Source organism: Lepidochelys kempii, chromosome 10 (assembly GCF_965140265.1).
Source record: "Lepidochelys kempii isolate rLepKem1 chromosome 10, rLepKem1.hap2, whole genome shotgun sequence".
Lineage (NCBI taxonomy): Eukaryota > Metazoa > Chordata > Testudines > Cheloniidae > Lepidochelys > Lepidochelys kempii.
Genome location: NC_133265.1, coordinates 46,840,504 through 46,858,764, shown reverse-complemented (window position 1 = coordinate 46,858,764; position 18,261 = coordinate 46,840,504). Strand labels below are relative to the sequence as shown.

At 48.1% G+C, this 18,261-nt stretch overlaps 1 protein-coding gene across 2 annotated transcripts in view; it reads left to right on the top strand.

Moving 5' to 3' along the window:
- SEMA7A (semaphorin 7A (JohnMiltonHagen blood group)) overlaps positions 1-18,261 on the top strand; it is a 73,085-nt gene that overhangs the window by 12,878 nt on the left and 41,946 nt on the right. Inside the window, exons 1-2 of one of the 2 annotated variants that reach the window (XM_073363261.1) lie at positions 10,430-10,453; positions 10,758-10,904. In XM_073363261.1, the coding sequence (XP_073219362.1) occupies positions 10,793-10,904 (112 nt within the window). In that variant the 5' untranslated portion in view covers positions 10,430-10,453; positions 10,758-10,792. Of the gene's footprint in view, positions 1-10,429; positions 10,454-10,757; positions 10,905-18,261 lie in introns of those variants that run through there. The other variant, XM_073363260.1, reaches the window with a different exon arrangement.

The following is an 18,261-nucleotide window of genomic DNA, read 5'->3' as shown; positions in this document are numbered from 1 at the left end:
TCTGGGCTCTCTCCCACAGGAGCCTGCTCTGCTCACTGGGAGTCTCCCTCTGTGGGAGATTCCCACTTTCTTTTCAATCTCTCCCTAGATCTTTCCCCCTTTTTTCCAGGGCCCACCATGGGGACCAGTCCTGACCCTGTGGCCTTCCTTAGTCTGCCTTCCCCAGGCCCAAGCAAGGCCAGGAACTCTCTACCTTCTCTCTCTAGGGTCTTCTCTCCATCCCTGAGTTCCCTCAGTCTACTTACAAGGCCAGGAGGCAATTAGTTAATCAGCCACCCCCCAGGTACGGCATGTGACTAATTGGGGTTTTATCCCTTACCTTGCAGGTGTTCATAGAATCACAGAATATCAGGGTTGAAAGGAACCTCAGGAGGTCATCTCGTCTAACAAAGCAGGACCAATCCCCAATTTTTGCCCCAGATCCCTAAATGGCCCTCTCAAGGATTGAACTCACAATGGTGGGTTTAGCAGGCCAATGCTCAAACCACTGAGCTATCCCACTCCCCTAAGCCCCATCCCAGGCCCCTTGGTGCTGAACGTTCCCCTTGTGTCAGTATCTGTGTCGCTTACAGGAATGGCCTTCCTTCCTTCCTTCCTGTCTCAACACACACTAGCTGACCTCCCATAAGGTGAGCATTTGCTGTGGAGAGGGATTGCTGAGCTGGGCTGTTCTTGGGTATAAACTCTGTGACCCTGACCCGTGACATAAATTCCTGGGACCACAGAGGCTGTTATTTCCTCTGTGGGGGAGACATGGAAGTGACTTGTTCCACTAGGAGCCTGCACATCATTTGCCACAGGGGAGCCAGGTCATGGCTCAGGATCTCATTGCTCATTGAAACCTTGGCTTATTTTCCAGTGGTTTGGCAAAATTTGCAGATAAGGTCTCAGACTGTGGAGCTAGATCCAGCCTCCATGAGAACAGGCCTTTTGCACCTCATATTTCACAGCACCAGATATAAAGAAGACATGCTGCATGGGTGACCAGCCATTTATATATCCGAGATACACGTCTGGCCAACTTTCACCTGATGTGGAGAACTGGAACCTTGCCAGCTGCCTGGAAGGACGGTATTGTGATCTCACTTTATAAGGGCAAGGGAACGCGCAGTGAATGTAAGAGCTACAGGCCAATCACCTTGTTGTCCGTGGCAGGGAATGTGTTTGAGCATGTTCTGCTGGTGTGTTTGGAGTCCCTGCTACATCGGAAATGTCACCCCCATCAGTCAGATTTTATGAGGAACACAACCACGTTAGATGCCATTTTGGTCCTCTGCTTGTTGTTGGAGATACACTGCAAGTTCACATGGTGTAAGTTGATCTTAAGGCTGCATTTGATTCAGTTGACTGAGTCACTTTATGGAAGGCCTTAAGGGCATACATGTCCCAATCAGTCTTCTGGACTTGATTAGTGAGCTACACAGAACCACTGCCCATGGACATCTTGGGAATGGGAGGTTGACACCTTTAAAATCAGTATCTAGGATCAGGCAGGGCTGTGTCTTGGCCCCTGTGCTCTTTTGTCAGGCAGTGGATTTCGTAATGCAGCATTCTGTCAGGTCAATAGGCATTCAGATCAGTGATCTCTCGCTCTCAGACCTAGTCTATGCTGATGACATTGTTCCCCTAGTACAGAGCCCAGACAGGTTTTGCGAAGCACTCCAGCAAATGGAGGAGGAGTCGGCCAAGGTCAGTCATGGTAACAGACAAAGCTGCAAAACCTAGGATCAGGTCCACCAGTGACTTCAATCTTTGAATAAGGAAACTGTCAAAGAAGTTTCCAGCTTTTGCTATTTGGGTCCTATACTCAGCAGTTCCTCAAACTCTCACCCGGAGGTTCTTCACCGGATTGGCATCGCAGTGTCTGCCATGGGTTGTTTAGAAGAAATATGGAACTAGCATCATCTCAGTACAACAACCGTGTTCAGGATCTATTTGAGCTATATCCTCCCCGTACTGCTGTACGGCTGTGAAACATAGACACTATGCCGCTCAGGCCGGGCAAAGCCAGAGGCTTTCCACACAAAAAGCCGACATTGTATATTGGGCATAAAGTGGAATGACTTCATTCGTAACACAGGCATTTACAGTCGCTCTGGTCTACACAGTACTGGGGCCGTTGTCCACAGATGGCGTCTTACGCTTTTCAAACATGTCGCCAGAATGCTGCAAGGCATTCCATGTACACATGCACACCACACATCATCAGAAACATGGGTGATCATTTATATATCCCAGCTATGCTCATGCACACACACGTCATCAGAAACAAGAGTTATCTTTTATATATCCCTGATGTACCCCCCTGTAGTGGGGTGGTCACCTGCTCTGCTCCTCCTGGAAGGGCTTAAAACAGCCCTGGGAGAGAGCTGGGGCAGGGGAAAAGCTGGGCTGATTGGGAGGCAGCCTCAGCTGTGGCCATGCCCCAAACAGATCCTTTTATAGGCTTCCCTATAAAAGCCAGGGAAGCCAGGCGCAGAGAGAATCTCTCTAGCCTGTGGAGAGGGATGGATCTGGCTGCTGGGAGGATACCAAGGTACCTGAGGTGGAGCAGGGCTGGGGGAAGGCCAGAGGAGCTGGGGAGCTCCGGCCTGGAAACCCCCCAGGCTGCAGGCCTAGTGGAAGGCCAGATAGGTACTGGAGTTGCAGAGGGCAGCCCAAGGGGTAGGCAGAGGCAGCAGGTCCAAACCCCCCTTGCCTATGATGAGTGGGGCTTACAGAGCAGTTGGCCCCAGGGAATGGGGGCTAGGTGATGATTGGCAGTGTCCATAGACTGAGGCGAGGTGGGGTAGAGGGTTGGGGGTTCCCTGGGGAGGGGAGACCCAGATCTTTGTGCGGTACTGCAGGTGGCAGCACCCTGGTGTGGAAGGGGGCACCGGGATCCAGGAGGGACTCGGGAGCAAGCGGGATGCCGGCCTGCAGAGGGCGCTCTGGAGGCTGGAACGCTAATTCCCTGGATGACCAGTGGGAGGCGCTGCAGGGGTGAGTCCAAAACCGCTACACCTGCGCCGTGTCCCCCCACCTCCCCGATCAGAAACACTGGAAAAAGGAAACATTAGTTAGACTGTAAGGCCCAGCTGCTCAATGTATTTCACTTCAGTGGAAGACTGTAACCTAAATAACTTTCAGGATCTGGGCCTAAGCACTTTGCGGCCATTGTTTCATGATATGTGTAGACAGCACTTAGCTTGGTGGGGTCCTGATCCCTCCTTGGGGCCCTAGGTGCTAGCGGAATGCAAATAATAAACCGCTATAATACTCGAGCATCCCACAGGGCTTTCTGAGATGCTGGCGTCTATTACTTTTACCAGCAGTCTGGCTCTGCTGAGAACTAGAGTATCTGGTTGAAAAGGGGAGCATTGTCTGATGGTTTGGGTATGTGCCTACAATTTGGGAGATATGGGGTCAAGTCCCTCCTGCACCCCAGTCTGACTGTGGACAAGTCACTTAGGATGTATCTACACTAGAGCTGGGAGGTGCAATTTCCAGGTTGGGTAGGCATAGCCACACTGGCTCTGATCAAGCTAGTGCACTTAAAAAGAGTGACCCAGGTGGTAGTACCTGCAACTTTCCCTCGTACAATCCTGCCTAAGATCCTAGGTGTATACTTGAGTGACTAGCCTGTGCCATGGCTATGCTGCTATTTTTTGTGCACTGCCTTAATCAAGATTCATGCTTATACATCTGCCTGATCTGGAAATTACACCTCCAGCTGCTGTATGGATGTACCCTTAGGCCCTGATCTCAAAGGTATTTAGGCACCTAACTCCCCTTGAAATCAGAGTTAGGCGCCTAAGAACCTTTGAAGATCTGGGTTTTAGCTTGTGAGGTGCTCAGCTACTGTAGTGACCGGGCCAGAGCAGTGGCTGATGAACTCATTCCAGGGATGCATTCTCACGGGGCACCAAGCAGGATCCCCTGTTCTCAGGGAGTCATAGTACCTTTCATTTTTACTGACCATTAATTTGTCTCCCCTTTGCCATGGCAAGGGGTAAAGGCTACGAAGCTCCATTTCCTTCTGATTGCTTTAGCCTCCTAAGAATTCAAATTTCTGCCAGCCCCGGAACAAACAATATCCCTCCTCAGCTGTGATAAGAGTTTAATTCTCTTCCATTCTTCTTTCACTTTATTTCATATCACTGCCCCTTCATGTACATGACAAAGCCCAGGTGGAAGGAAAGCTGTCTGATAACTGTGGCAGCCTTTCTGCTGGGAGAGGTCCCTTCTCCTCTGCTACCATGTGCTGCTCCTTCCCAAAGGGATCACACGGCCAAGCAGAAATATCAAGAGGACAAAACCCTAGGACTTCCTGGTGTATATCCCAGTCTCTTGTAATAGGATTTTAGTGTACAAACCCATGGTTCTCCAGGACTTCATGGTTGTCACTTATGCTCGTGTCACAGCCTCTTTGGACGTCTGTGTCAGCACGGATAGAATTCAGATCCTCCTGCTTCCAAAGCACGGGCTCCTAAAATCTGTTTATCTGAAGGAGCATCTCCGTTAGTGGTACTGAGCTTTGACACACAGTTGAGCGGTGCTGACTCTGTGTAGTAGAGACCAGTGAAATACATGCTCGTGCTTGCACACCCTCCGCTTCAGTACAATCCAGCTAGCACATGAGAAGGACCAAGAGCCACCAGTGTCTGCCACCTGCCAACAAAAGACATCGATCTTGTGGGACATGCCAGCCTCCTCCTCACAGATGTCCTCTGCTCAGTGCATCAGAAGAAGGCAACATCTACCCACCTCCCTCCAAGTACCATGGGGAAAGTTCCTCCCTGGCATTCCTCTCAGGCAGCCATGGCCCAAAGGTAGGGCATCATTTGAGACTCACCTCACTTGGGAGGCTTGAGGGAGGGACAGGGTGGCTGGGTGATGCTCCCCTTGTGTGTTTTGTGGGAACTCATGAATAAGGCTACATTGCATGGAACTGCAGTGTTGTTTCTGCCCGTGATGGTGAAGATTTGTCCAATATTTCAATCACACACAGTTAGTTTCCCTTGAAGCTTCATCCCTAGCTTTAGTTTAGCAGCATTGGCTGAAAAAGGACAGCTTTGAGGACTTCATCACTTCAGATACAGATTCTGGAGTAGCAAGACACAGCAAGTGGTCTGTTAGATCTCTGCTTTTTGTGGTCAATTCAGCAACTAAAGGATTAATTTGCTCTATCTCTTGCACAAAGGTCAATTAAAACATCAGGTGCATGGCCTGCTCTGTTTCTGTTGGATAGACTTTCTGGGGACAAATGATGAATCACTGTTGCAACTAACGTTCTAGCTTGCACAAGTTTTTCTTTTTTTAGTCTGGAAAAAGGCCAGATGGAGACTGTTAATGGTAAGGTGGCTGTTTAATTGATGATTGCTAGTTCCTTGGAATCATCCTTCTGTGATTAAATACAAATTTTTATTTAGGAAACTCCATGATTTGTGATTCTTTAATGTACATCAGGGAGGTTCTGATCTAGGTCTGATTTTGCATCTGAATGTTGCAATTCAGGCAAAACTGCATAGAATCCATCACTGAGGTGTCTGATACTTGCATGAAATTGACTTGCAAAGCTGCAGGAATTTTTAAGGGAAGGGCTGGCAGGGCTTTTTAGGGGAAGGGCTGACCCATGAAGAACAATTTGAAATCTTCCTAATTTCTATTTTACCTCAGTCCTTGCTCAATAAAGTGGTAAACCAGGCATCTGGCTCAGCTAGTTATGGTTCAGGCATCTGATGAGGAATGAAAACACTTCAGAAAGATTGCATTGCTCTGCATCCTGCATTTAATTGATTTTTGTGTTTTCAGAACAGCAGAGCTCTGACATTCAGATCAGGATCCAGATTCCATTCAAAGTTCTCTGGTCTGCCCGAGCTGTGCTAGGCACAGCATGGGAGGGAGTCTGAGTAAAGGTAATCTAAACCATCTTTAAATTCCCTGGTCCGGGCTAACTCTTAAAGTTGGTCTGGTCCATGGTGTCCAAAAATGCGCAATACTATACCCGGCTACCTATAGCTCCAGTGGCCATTCTGCCAGTCGGGGATTGCTGGAGCCCAGGGTGTCATAATTCAGGATCCCCTTCTCCAACTCACTTCAAGCTTGGTAGAAAAATTCTACCTTGTCCCCAGATCTAACCTGCCAGTTCTGAGGCTAACAACATTTTAAAGAAAACTCTAGAGGTGCAGGCAAACTTTGGCTTTGCCTGGAAACTGGCTTTACAGTTTTGTAAAGCATTTTGGGATTTCTGAATGAAAGGAACCACGTATAAATATTTGCTCTTACAAACAGTCATAATGCAGGACCTTGTGCTGGGAAATTATGCACGGCACCTGTGGTAACACTAGGAGGCGCTCTAGCACAGCAGCAAGGCACAAAAGTGTGTCACAAAAAATATCGGTGGTAGCTAAACTTTAACGGCAATTCCTGTATAAATGGATCTTAGTTAGTTCTTTGGGGCAAAGCGCAAGTCCATTCTAACCCAGGCACTGTACAAATAACCCTGTCCTTCTTTCCCTGATTGTACGGTAGGATCTGAGCACCAACATGTCTTTAGTCTTCAAAGGCCAGTGCTGTGAATGGCAGGTTGTGTTTTAAAATGCCGCCTCAGGCAGGGAAGCTATTGGCATTAAACCCAAAACAGAATTCAACTCCCAGCTCCGCGGCTGGCAGCTCACTGGCAGCGAGACCCCATAAGGCTGAACTTGTTGGGTTCTTCCGCACTCAACACAACATCATCCTGGCTGGTGCCTGTATTCTGTCCTTGTGAGCTGCTGGAGGAGTGAAAGAACCCAGAATCCCATTGTTCCCTCCTTATGCTGTGCAGCCCTTTTTCAGCTGCTATTCACATCCCTCTCATTTCAGGCCTGTTCCAAAACTCACTGAAGTCATGGGAAAGACTCCTATTAACATCAAGGGGTTTGGGATCCGCCGCTCTCCCATCTCGAGTGCTGTTTCTGGCCCTGATTCAACAAAGCGCTTAAGCACATGCTTAACTCTAACCCTAACCCATGGAAGCACATGCTTACGAGCTTTGCTGTATGGGGGCCTTGCTACTCTGCCTTGCACACCATAAAGGAGAGTGTGGAATGAACTCCCTGCTTGCTGTATCTGGGCCTCTGACCCCATTCCTTTAATAATTCTCACATGCTTTCTGAGCCGCAAGACAGAATGCTGCGCTAGCCCAGGCTGTGGTCACAAACAGTCAATTAAAGACCCGATCATCTAAAGCTCCTGTTAACCAAATGGGGATTTTGCCTGAGTGAGGAGTATAGGATAACATCCTAACTCTCTGCTTAGACTATATGCATGCAGTTCAGGAACACAATCACTCAGCAGGGCCCTCCACTCCTACAGCCGGAGCTTAAACTGCTCACAGGGGTGAGGCATATAAAACAAAGGTAAGGCACCTCTACTGCGTACAGAGATCCAGATTACTGATCAGGGATTTATTACCCAGAATAAGCATCTCCTCTCAGAAATCATAGTGCAAATCAGATTTTCAGAGACACAGAGGGGAACGAGTCCATTTGTGTCTGAAAATCTGCCCCCCCCCCCCCCCCCGGCATGTTTTATTGCCGTAAGTTAAAGGGAACCCTAGCACAACCAAATTGCCCTGCCTCACTGCTCAAATGAATCCTAAAATCTGAACAATAAAGCTTGGATTTTACCCCCCGATATAAAATATAATTATAAAACATGTGAAGATCATTTTTCTCGCGAGGGTTGGTCTGTTTCCCTTCTGCTTTGTGTTTACAAGTTATTTTCCTTTGGCTGCGTGAATTGCATTTTCTTTGCCATCCTTTGATTGTCAGCTCTGCAATGGACTGACCTTTGGGAGTGGGGGGGGAAATAGGGTGACCAGATGCCCCGATATTATCAGGACCCGCCTGATATTAGGGGCTTTGTCTTATATACACAACTATTACCTAAATCTCTCCCCGCCCACCCACAGAAAAACCTGTCCTGATATTCACACTTGCTATCTGGTCTCCCTAGGGGAAAACCTTCTTTATTAGATGGGAAAGGTAACTAGTAATAAGTCTAGGCCCTAATTTGTGATTTTTGATTGTTTTGTATAGTAACCATTTGTTTCCACCACTTTCTCATTTCTATTTCCTATTTAAATCAGCCATCTTTTGTTTCTTACAAGTGCTGTGTGTGTACAGGAGCAGTGATTTAAGGTAAAACTGGTAAACCAGGGTACATTGCTCTTTTGGGGGCAGAGAATCTGGGATTTCTGTGAGTAGTCCATGTCGGGCTGGCTATCAGAGGGGAATATTCAGAGGGCCTCAGGGACTGGTGTGCACCTCTTGTTACCTGTAAGGCAAAGACAGGGCTGGTGGAGAGTGCTTGAAAGGTTGCTAATGTTAGGGAGCTAACGCCCACCTCCTGCACGCAAGAACCATCACACAGGGAAATGTATGAAAACAGCCATTTAGAAATAAGAGGAACCCTCTGGAGGAAGCATTTTGACAGTGATTGGTTGGAGGGCTGGGCTGAAGTTCAAGCTATTTATAAAAACGATTGTGTTTCTTCCCTAAGCTCCAGAATAAACTCAGAGATTAAAATGGATTTAATGAAGTGTGTTTTTTCCTGTTATACCAAGTGCAACTGGCTTGAATAGGCCCTGAAACAAGACCCCTTGGGAGAGTTTGGAGCTAAATTTTGTGGTCCAGAGCCACGTTCTTAATGCCAGGATAAAAACACTTGAATATCACATGCATGGATGCAGCTAATGCAAAGAATAGATTGTTTATTTTTATTACAACTGAGAGAGAATCCTAGCTCATCATTGTCTAAAAATTGTCGTGGCTGGAGTTCAATGTATCCAGAATGCTGAGGATTGGTGCAAAGTTAACCAATTAGATAGCTTTATGTAAATAAATACCTTAACTGGTAGTTTAGGGGACCATAATGGTATCTTCTGGACTGCTATCTCAATCTCCCTTTTAGAATATTAGTTTAAATGAAATGCCATTTTTCTTAGAAATTGTTTTGCTCTGTTAATTGAATTTACCATGATTTACCCATTGCACCAATAAATCACCATTCTGACCAATGTCTTCCTATTTTTATTAATAGAATTTATACAAAGCTAATCACTTTCAGATAGTCCTGACTTTGCAATGTTGTAAAAATAATATACTAATTGTATAAACACAGCACAAAACCAGAGCTAAGATACTTCAGGACATAAACTATAAAGGAAATAATAATACATTATACCCTTGAAAGCAGTATGTATCTTTTGTGTGTACAGACCAAATTTTAGGTGCAAAAAAATTTTAGTCTCACATTATCAACAACAGCTGCTGGGCCTAGAAAGGGAGTGACATTTATATATACTACGCTGCTGTTTTATAAATGATGGACCTGACTTTCATGTACTTTCACCCACCTTGATAATGTAAAGGGGGGCCTTAAAGTGGGCATGAATTACATTTACACTCGCATTAAGGCTCATACTGCCAGAGCGGTAAATTAAATTTGGGCCCAGTATGCAGAGGGATCAATGAACCCAGTACAAAAATGCCACCACTTCTGGGGTGGAACATAACAGCTGTTTATAAGTGAACAGCAACACGGCACAACATTATAGGATTGGAGGGGAAGAAAGATGTATCAAATTGAAATACAGGAGGGATTTTCATGATGTCATCTTTTTTCCAGTGTCAAGGTTAAGTAGAGCTATATTCCATTGGCTTCATGGATTAGGTAAGTACCTAGACTGCCAGTTGTCTCAAGTCTAGGCCTGTTTTACAGAAAGGGAAACTGAGCCACAGAGAGGCAAAGTGACTTGCCCAAGGTCACCCAGCAGCCAGTGGCAGAGCCAGGAATACAGTCCAGTTCTGAGTACTAGACTAGTGCCCTACCCCCTAGGCTATGCTGTCTCTCATCCGGCAGACCACTGCCAACTTTTGTGATTCTTACCGTGAGCCTGGCGATAGCTGGAGTTAAAAGCCCTAAACACCAAAGTTAGGGGAATACACCAGAATCTCAGCTTTCTTTATTTTTTTTAAAGTAAGTTTCTGTCCCTTATGGTGGCAGAAGAAAACTTGTAAAGATGGCCCTCAAAGGCTAGAAAGCCAAGAAAAATAAATCACCCCCAATGTATTCTATTTAGAAGCTCACGATTTTTAAGCAATCTCATGATTTCAGGGGCCTGCAGTCATGATTCTTGAATGCTTGGGGTTGCAATGCTACAGAAGTAAGCAGGGGGCTGCAGTATCTCTCTAACCCTGAGGATTTATCCCATCTGTCTCCACAGGCACAAAGTGACCCCTCCCTGGCACTGCCAGCTTGCAGAGTGCCAAGTTCCCCAAGAACAGCTGTATGGAGCTGGCAGGGATTGGCCTTTGGATCTGTGGGGCAATCGCTGCTCCCTGTTTCATCTACAAGGAGCAGGTGTTCTGGATTCAGGCAGTGATGTCATACTCCCCCCAGCCTCCCTTCATAAAGGGTTTGGCTGGTGAGTCAGGGCTTATCTTCCTTTGGAAATGAAGTGAAATAGCTAGTCTGGAATTCTTATTCTACAATAATTCCAGACCAGAAACCCTGCCATAACTCCTCATGTGGACTCTTATTCCAGAGTAGCTGATTTGGTAAATTTCCAAGCTTTGATAAACCCTTATACCTAGCTGGGGTAACTGTTTCTGCCCTTGCCTCCCCATAGTGTTTCCTGCTTGCACTCTGATTGGTTAGTGAGTAATCACTTAGTCACACCCACTTTCAAAGGTTTGCATGTTAAGTGTTATTCTCTACTCTTCTTGCAGAAGTAGGGTGCTGAGCTCGTTGGAGAGCTGTGGAAATGGGTCTGAACTCACGTGCTACCTATCTCGTTGCCCTATGGACCAGCCACCTGTTTCTCCTGACAGCTGGGCACTCAAGGGTGAATCCTAGAATTATTACAGCTCCAAAAGGTAAGTCCCAGAGAGCAACTGCCTGACAGATCCTTGCACTCCCTGACAGGCAGATCTGGCAACCTTGAAATGTATAAACAATATGAGCCATTTACAAGAGACATGCGGAGAATAGCCCTGTTGGTGTAACAATCTGTATCTTCTCTCTGTATAAAGTCACTTTGGGATTAGTCTTGTTTCGTATTTGCCTCTTCAAGGAAGATTGATGCTGTTGTACATGAAAAGATATTAGCTGGCAACTTTTTCTCATGTGTTAAGATCTTTTTCCTCCTTGATCAGTTTTTAATTTTTACAGCTGAGCCCTCTCTTTCTTGAGGAGACCTTTATATTTTTTTTTTATTTCATCCCCTTTCCAAACTGCACAAATTAAGGCTGCTGATATGCCTAGTTCCTGGAGAGAGACTGTAGCAGCTCTCTCTGGAATTACACAGATACTGAGAAGCTGAAATGCTGGACGCTTGTCTTGTAAAACAGTTATCTTCCTATTCATTAGAGTTACTTAACCTGTTGTCTCTGTGCCAGTTTGGCTCTACGCTAAACCTGTAGTACTGCATGCTCCTTGAGCAGAAACTGAGGGGGCACAGCTATTAGAAGTGAGGTGAGGTTACAGACGAGGAAGCGTATACAGTATGTTTGTGGAGCACACGTAAATGTATAGAACAGAATAGCTTTTACTGATGGTTTCTCTCCTCCCCCGCAAACTCCTTGATTAACGCCATGTACAAAGGCATTAACAGAAGGCACTACAGTGTCCCTGATTTATACGCTATTTGTCTGAACCGAGCAGACAGCTGTACTGGAAATTTCTTGTCAGTCTGTGACCAATAGCTTCTCTGTATAGTCTCCTGGAGCCTCTTTGTTGAGGGCAGGTTTGCACCCAGCTATGGCCTAGCTTATTATGAACCCTCTGTTCTTCAACCACGTGCAGTTTCTGATTAGTGCAGCTCAGAAGCAGCTGTTCAGGGGCGTTTGGAGAGCATGGGCAATATTAAGGCCTCTGAATAATATTCACAGCATGTGGGGGGAGGGAGTCAGACTAAGGCGATCCAGGGGAAAGATGCCACTATTACCTCTGTCTGGCAAATAATGCAGACAAATGGTACGAGGAGGAGATGGGGACATAGAATCCCTGGCTGGGAAATGAGTGAGTTTGGGGAGGGGGAGGATAATTTCCATTGAATCTTCCCCTTAGGAAAAAATGTCATATCACCAGCCTCTTGGCTAAGCATGAGGGGGAAACACCCCTTTCCAAGGGAGCGTGTCCCAGTGGAAAGAGCAGGCCGAAGCAACCAGGTTTCTATGGCACCTGTTTCTCTTTGGCCGTCTTCCCCAGCTGCTTGTTACGCAGTTATTCATCCTCTCGGAGCCTTTGTAGTGTACATGTGCCCCAAGCTGGGCTTCCCGGCACGTGATGCAGGGAGACGCTGTCACCAAGGAGCACGTTTGATAATTAGTGGTGGGAAACTTGATGGCAAATATATGCTTTGGGATGGCTTCTGATGCAGGGCTTAGACAGGGCGCGTCCCTATTGCTTTATTGCGGGGGTGGGCAAACTACGGCCGACGGGCTGTTTTAAGCTGGCCTGCGTGGCTCGGCCCTGCTCTGGGTGGGGCTCTGGGTCACGGCTGCACCACGCAGCTCCAGGAAGCAGTCCACATGGCCCTACTCCAGTGCTAGCAGGGTCTGGGGCCTCTCCCGGCATAGGAGCTGGAGAAGGGACATGCCACTGTTTCTGGGAGCCGCTTGAAGTAAGCGCCACTTGGAGCCTGCACCCCTGAGCCCCTCCTCATGCCCTATTCCCCCTCCCGCTCTCCAAACCCCTCAATCCCAGCCAGGAGCACCCTCCTGTACCCCAAACGTCTCATCCTCAGCCCCACCCCCGAGCCCATACCCCCAGCCAGAACCTGCACCCCTGTCCCAGCCCAGAGCACCCACCTACATCCCAAACTCCTCATCCCCAGCCCCCCCCCCCACTCTGATTGGTGAGTGAGTAATCCCCAGCCTGCACCCCTCCTGCACCCCAACCCCAATTTTGTGAGCATTCATGGAGCATTCCCAGAGAGCTCCCATGGAGCATTCCCAGTGGGGCAGAGTGGAGTGAGCATTCATGGAGTTTACCCACCACTGCTTTATTGGATCCTGACCAGGATTTCTCTGAACAGCTGGGGATCCAGTGACCATGTCTAATTTAAGAAATCCGCTGTTAGCTGTGTAAGTCTGGCTCCCTGTCACCCACATCTTTCTTACCCAAGTCATGCTGGGATGCAGATTGGATAGCAGAGAGAGGATTGGCTAGGGAGTCCAAATCCAGCCCAGATGGGTAGTGACCCAAAGCCGTTACTTCTCTTGGCTGTCTGGCCTGTGGGAAAGGAGGCTGGGAAATTATTTTTGTGTTGATCCACCCCACTTGCATTCCAGACACTTCAATGATAAGCTGTTTGGGGCAGGATCTGTCTTATCTTGTGTCCAGGAAGTGCCTGGCCTACTTCAGACCTAGCTCAGATCAGCATTCCCGGACGCAACAAAAATGACCAAGGATTTTATGGGTGTCTCTACGCTGCAGGTGCGGGTGAGGTTCCCAGCCTGAGTAGACTTGTGCTAGCCACTCAAGCCCACCTGACACTCAAGGCTTGAGCTTGGGTGGCTCATGCATGTGTCTGCAGGAGCCGCAGTGTCCACGCACTTTTTTTTTTTTTCCTTCACCTGGAGGGGCCGGAGAGCCAGGAACACGTTCACTGCTGCTGTAACTGGCTGGAGCTGCACTGATAACACCAGCAGAGAACTGGGATCCTGGCTGCATTGGCTCCGAGAGCTTGGCCCCTCCGGGTAGGGATGGAGGCACATTGCCGGGAAGCCAGCACTTCCATTGCAGCTGTCCTTGCTTAATGATGAAGTGCTCCGGCGTCCTGCGATTCTCGATGTATATCACATCATTGTTGGCTCTAACCTCCTCCAGCTGGGGCCGGCATGGCAATGGGGACAGCTCTTGGATGAGAGAAACGCTTCCGCTGTTGCAAATCAGTCACTCTCTGTGAACTCCACCGCCTGAGGATCTGGGCTTCTAAAGTGACGCTGCTGGCTATCAGGGCTGGTAACACATCCTCTGGAGGGATCATTTAGCAAGTCCCTAATACCATGTAGGTGATTTCCCACCTTATTAAAGGGACTCTGTCAGTCTTAATATGGACCTCCCCGCCCCACAAATCTGACTCTTCGGCTCCCTCAAGCCCATTAAAATTAATTCCCGGTTAGTATGATGAAGCCCCTTCCAGCCCTCTAACCAGGGCTTGTGTGAGAGCCCTACGATCCCAGCTGTTCTCGCTGGCAGAGCTGCCAGGCTCTGATGGCACCACGAGGTAGGTGCAAAGGCCTATTAATCCAATGCAAAGTGCCTGGGATCTCTGCTCTTGCCACGCGCCTGCTCCAGGGAGTGGGGCGGGGAGGAGTGCAGTGCACAGGAGCTATATATGCTCAGCTCACATTCACCCCTGTAGCATAGGCTGGTGAAACCTCTGAGCTTATCCCCTGGGTAAGGAAGGAATCAGAGCTCTTGTGCAGCGAATATAATGCTGTTTGATTGGGGGCCCTAGTGGCTTTGGGAGTCTGGTCATTGTGACGGCTTCTCTTTGAAGCATCCACAAGAAGCCATTCTAGAATGGTGCTGGGGTATCCCCCCACATGTTCTCTGCTGAGGTCAGAGTTGAGGCTGGAGTAGCATCCTGGGTCTCCTCAGCTCTGTGCTGGCCTCCGAGTCCAATAGTGTCTCAGCAAGGCAGGGAGAGCTGAGATCAGAGCGAAAGCTTTCATGCCTCGTTTCCTGGCTCGTGGCTGGGGGCAGATCTATTACTGACCCCTTGCATTTTGCTGTGATGCTGGGAGCGCCTTTGCCAGACCTGAAGCAAAGCTCTGGGTGGCTTGGAAGCTTTTATCTTGCCTTTCTTTAAGATGGCCCTTTCCAATACTGACTCTGATCATGTACTTTCAGACAGAGTCCCTTAGCCTGCAAGACTGGCCAGACCTCCTACCCCCCATTTCCTCCACCAGTCTTAGAGCAATAGCTTGCAATTCCAACACAGTCCTCACCACACAACAGTTTCAGGGCATGAGCTGCTCACCAGCTGAGGTGGGGAAGCAATTCCCTCTACCATGGGATAGTCTTACCCAATAAGACCTGTTGTAAAGAGAGATGGGATCTATGGTGCAGAAATTGGGTGGTATCCCTTTAAATAGCATAGGAACCATCTAGTGGGCTTGGCTGTGTCTCTAGTGCAGATTAGCCACCAGATCCTGACATAGGAGCAGTGTATATGTAGCTAGGTCATGTCTGTTTGCAAACATGGGTATTGGGGACCCAATTGCATGTTTCGTCATTCTCAGTTGTGGTCTCAAGGGGGACCGAGTCCAGAACCTGTTCCAAATGTCAAAGCTTGGACTCCTTTCTAATTGCAAGGATTTCACACCCTCCTCAAAGCATCTGGCATTAGCCATTGTAGGAACAGAAGCTAGACAGGGTGGCCCATGGGTCTATTCTGATGCATTGAACTTCCTCTAGTGCAGAGGAAAGAAGAAAGGAAGCTGTGGAGTTCTGTAGCTTTGCAAAATAGCCCCTCAGTACTCAGAGTTGCAGAGAACTCAGGCACTCCTCCCTTTGCCAATGCAGAAGGAAGTGTCTTCAGGCTGGTAACTTGTGTTCTTTCTTTGCTTGCACAGTTAGAACTAAATGCGCTGGGACCCTACCCCCATCTAGCCAGGACCCCCCGACTCCAAGTTAGCAATCAGCGCAGGGTGGGTGTGCCCTCTGACGCCTGTTTATGACCCCTATGTCCCCCCCTTTTTTAACCTGGGCATAGTTTGGGGGCATTTGCCCTCCCCGTCCCCCCCAATCGCAAGCCTTGGGCAGGCGTGGAGCAGCACTGAGATCAGCTCCCCTGCTGAGAAGCCTGCCCCGTTCCGGTCCTGCTCCATGCCTGCCCAAGGCTCGCAGTTTGTGGGGGAGGGGCAATGTGGGGAACCTTTCTTTTCTGTGAATCAGCCCCAGTGAGAATGGAAAGTGAGACAGCAGAGGAAGAATCAAAGCAAGGAAGCCACATGGTGTTTCCACCGCTAAAGACAGCTTTGTTTCCCCATGACTGAAGCCCTGTTTCCCCCAGGCAAAAAGGGCACCTGGGATGAAGTCACCAGCATAAGCATTTCCAGTAGAAAGCCCCTTTCCCAGTGATTCAGATTTGCTCTGTGGTCATCTTCTCTGGGGGTGACATTGGCGTAATTAGGACTCAGTGCAAAACATTTTTTAACCAAACAGAGCAAGTGGTTTTCGTCCCCTCCTGTTATAGGAATGTGAAGAAAACAAATAGGTTTGGAATAACAATGTAAAGTTCATGCTGCTTTACTTGGCATACGGGACTTCTAAATCAGTGTCCGTTTCAAAATGCATCCCGTACATTCAACTAGCTCCAACTCCATATGCTACCTAGCCCAAGGTCAGTCCTGTTAGTAGCTTGACCTCTGTGACTGCCCCTTGCTCAGTATTATGGCCTTGGCACTTCATGGCTCAGCAGGACTAGAATACAGATCTTCCTGCTCCAAAAGCCCCCACTCACCTGTGTGACAGAAGAATCTCCAATAACAGTAGGCACATAAAGATTTCCTGACTGGATCAGACCCATGGTTCATGAGCTCAGTATCCCCCTGCTGATAGTGGCAGCACCAGACACTTCAGAGGAAGGTGCAAGAGTCGCATATTAGCAGATGTGGATAATCTGCCCCCACATTAGGGCTCATTTTGATCTCTAATGTGTAGGGAATGATTGAATCCCTGAAGTTTAATACTCCTTCCAAAATTGTCATCCATAATTACGATGGCTCTGGGTTTTCTTGCTATCCATATAAATCACTCCAGTCCCTTTTGGAATGTTAAGTTCTTGGTCTCACTGACTTCCTGTGGCATTGAGTTCCACAGTCTAATTATGCATTGTGGGAATAAAAAGGATGATGATCCCTAGCTCTCATCTAGCACTCTTCATCTGTGGATCTCAAAGCGCTTTACAGAGGACATCTGTATCGTTATCCCCAGTAAGCATTTCCTTAGCCAAAGGGAATACTGAGTGACTCAGTGTGAGAATAGGAAGTCATGAACGTTTGCCAGCTTGGATGATGATGATGATTTGATTTCAGTGATGCATCTCTTGATTAAATTTCAGCTAATGCTATATCCAGCACTGTTGGCACTATGACTTGGCAGGGGTGGGGAAGGAAAGAATATAAATAGATAATCAGTGACTACCTGTGCCTCAGCAGTGAGGGTGTGTCATTGGTGGAGCAATTTGGATGAAAGACGCAATTCAGACTCCAGGGAATTCACTTCTCTAGCCCTAGTGAAGGGATGGGGCCCACCAAGCAGTCAGGTCCAGATCCCCAAGGGTAGTTATGTATTTAACTCCCATTGATTTCAATGGGAGTTAGGTACTGACATAACTCACTGTTGCGGTGATGGGGAGCCAGGGAAGTACCTAGAATGGTATGCAGGGAGCCCATAAAGACATGAGTGGTGCCTGCTGCTAATCAAGCAGAGGGTCCCTCTACATGAGGTATGAACTTCTCCAAACTGTTCCTTGTCATCTGCAGGCTTTTTGGAGAATAGAAAGTCTCTTCCCCTAATTGAGCTGCTTCCTCATGCCAAATTTCCCTGTTGCTTTTTTATCTTGTAAAGTGCAAGAGGCTGGGTGGAAAGCAGTGGGGGTGGAGGGTGCAAAGAGCTCTCTTTATCCCCAGATCAGGTGCAGGGGAGAAAGTAGCTCATATTTATCTCCCTCTGCACCACCCATGTGCCTGGGTGCTGACCAGGAGTGAGAAGGGAGCACAGGATCTCAGAGCCCCTTCAGACCCAGGTCCACAATGGGGACAAGTGGTGGGGGAGGGATGGTTCTGTGATGTTGACCTGTGTCCCACCAGCGGTGGAGACTGAGACGCTCACTGATCTAAGTGCAGTCAGTTGGCAGCGTCCTTCAGACCCTACAGACCTGGTTGGGAGAGGAGCATTCACCTTGGAGATGGAAGGCTCCATGGCCTTTGAGTCCTTCAGAAAAGAAGGGCTGAGCTCTTGAAATGTACATATTCCGCCTTAGTGTAATTCTTCATGCAGCTGGTACCCTTGATGGTCTGTCTTGTCTGAGGCTGTCCAAGTGCTTGATAGGCATTTATTTGTGCTCAGCCCTTCAGAGGACTCTAGGCCTTTCATCTTTACCATGATGCGGATGGGAAACTGAGGCGAAGTGACTTGTCCAAGGTCACACTGTGAGTCCGTGTCTGAGCTGGAAATGGACCTAGGGGAAGCGTTCTCCTTCCTGTGACCACACCT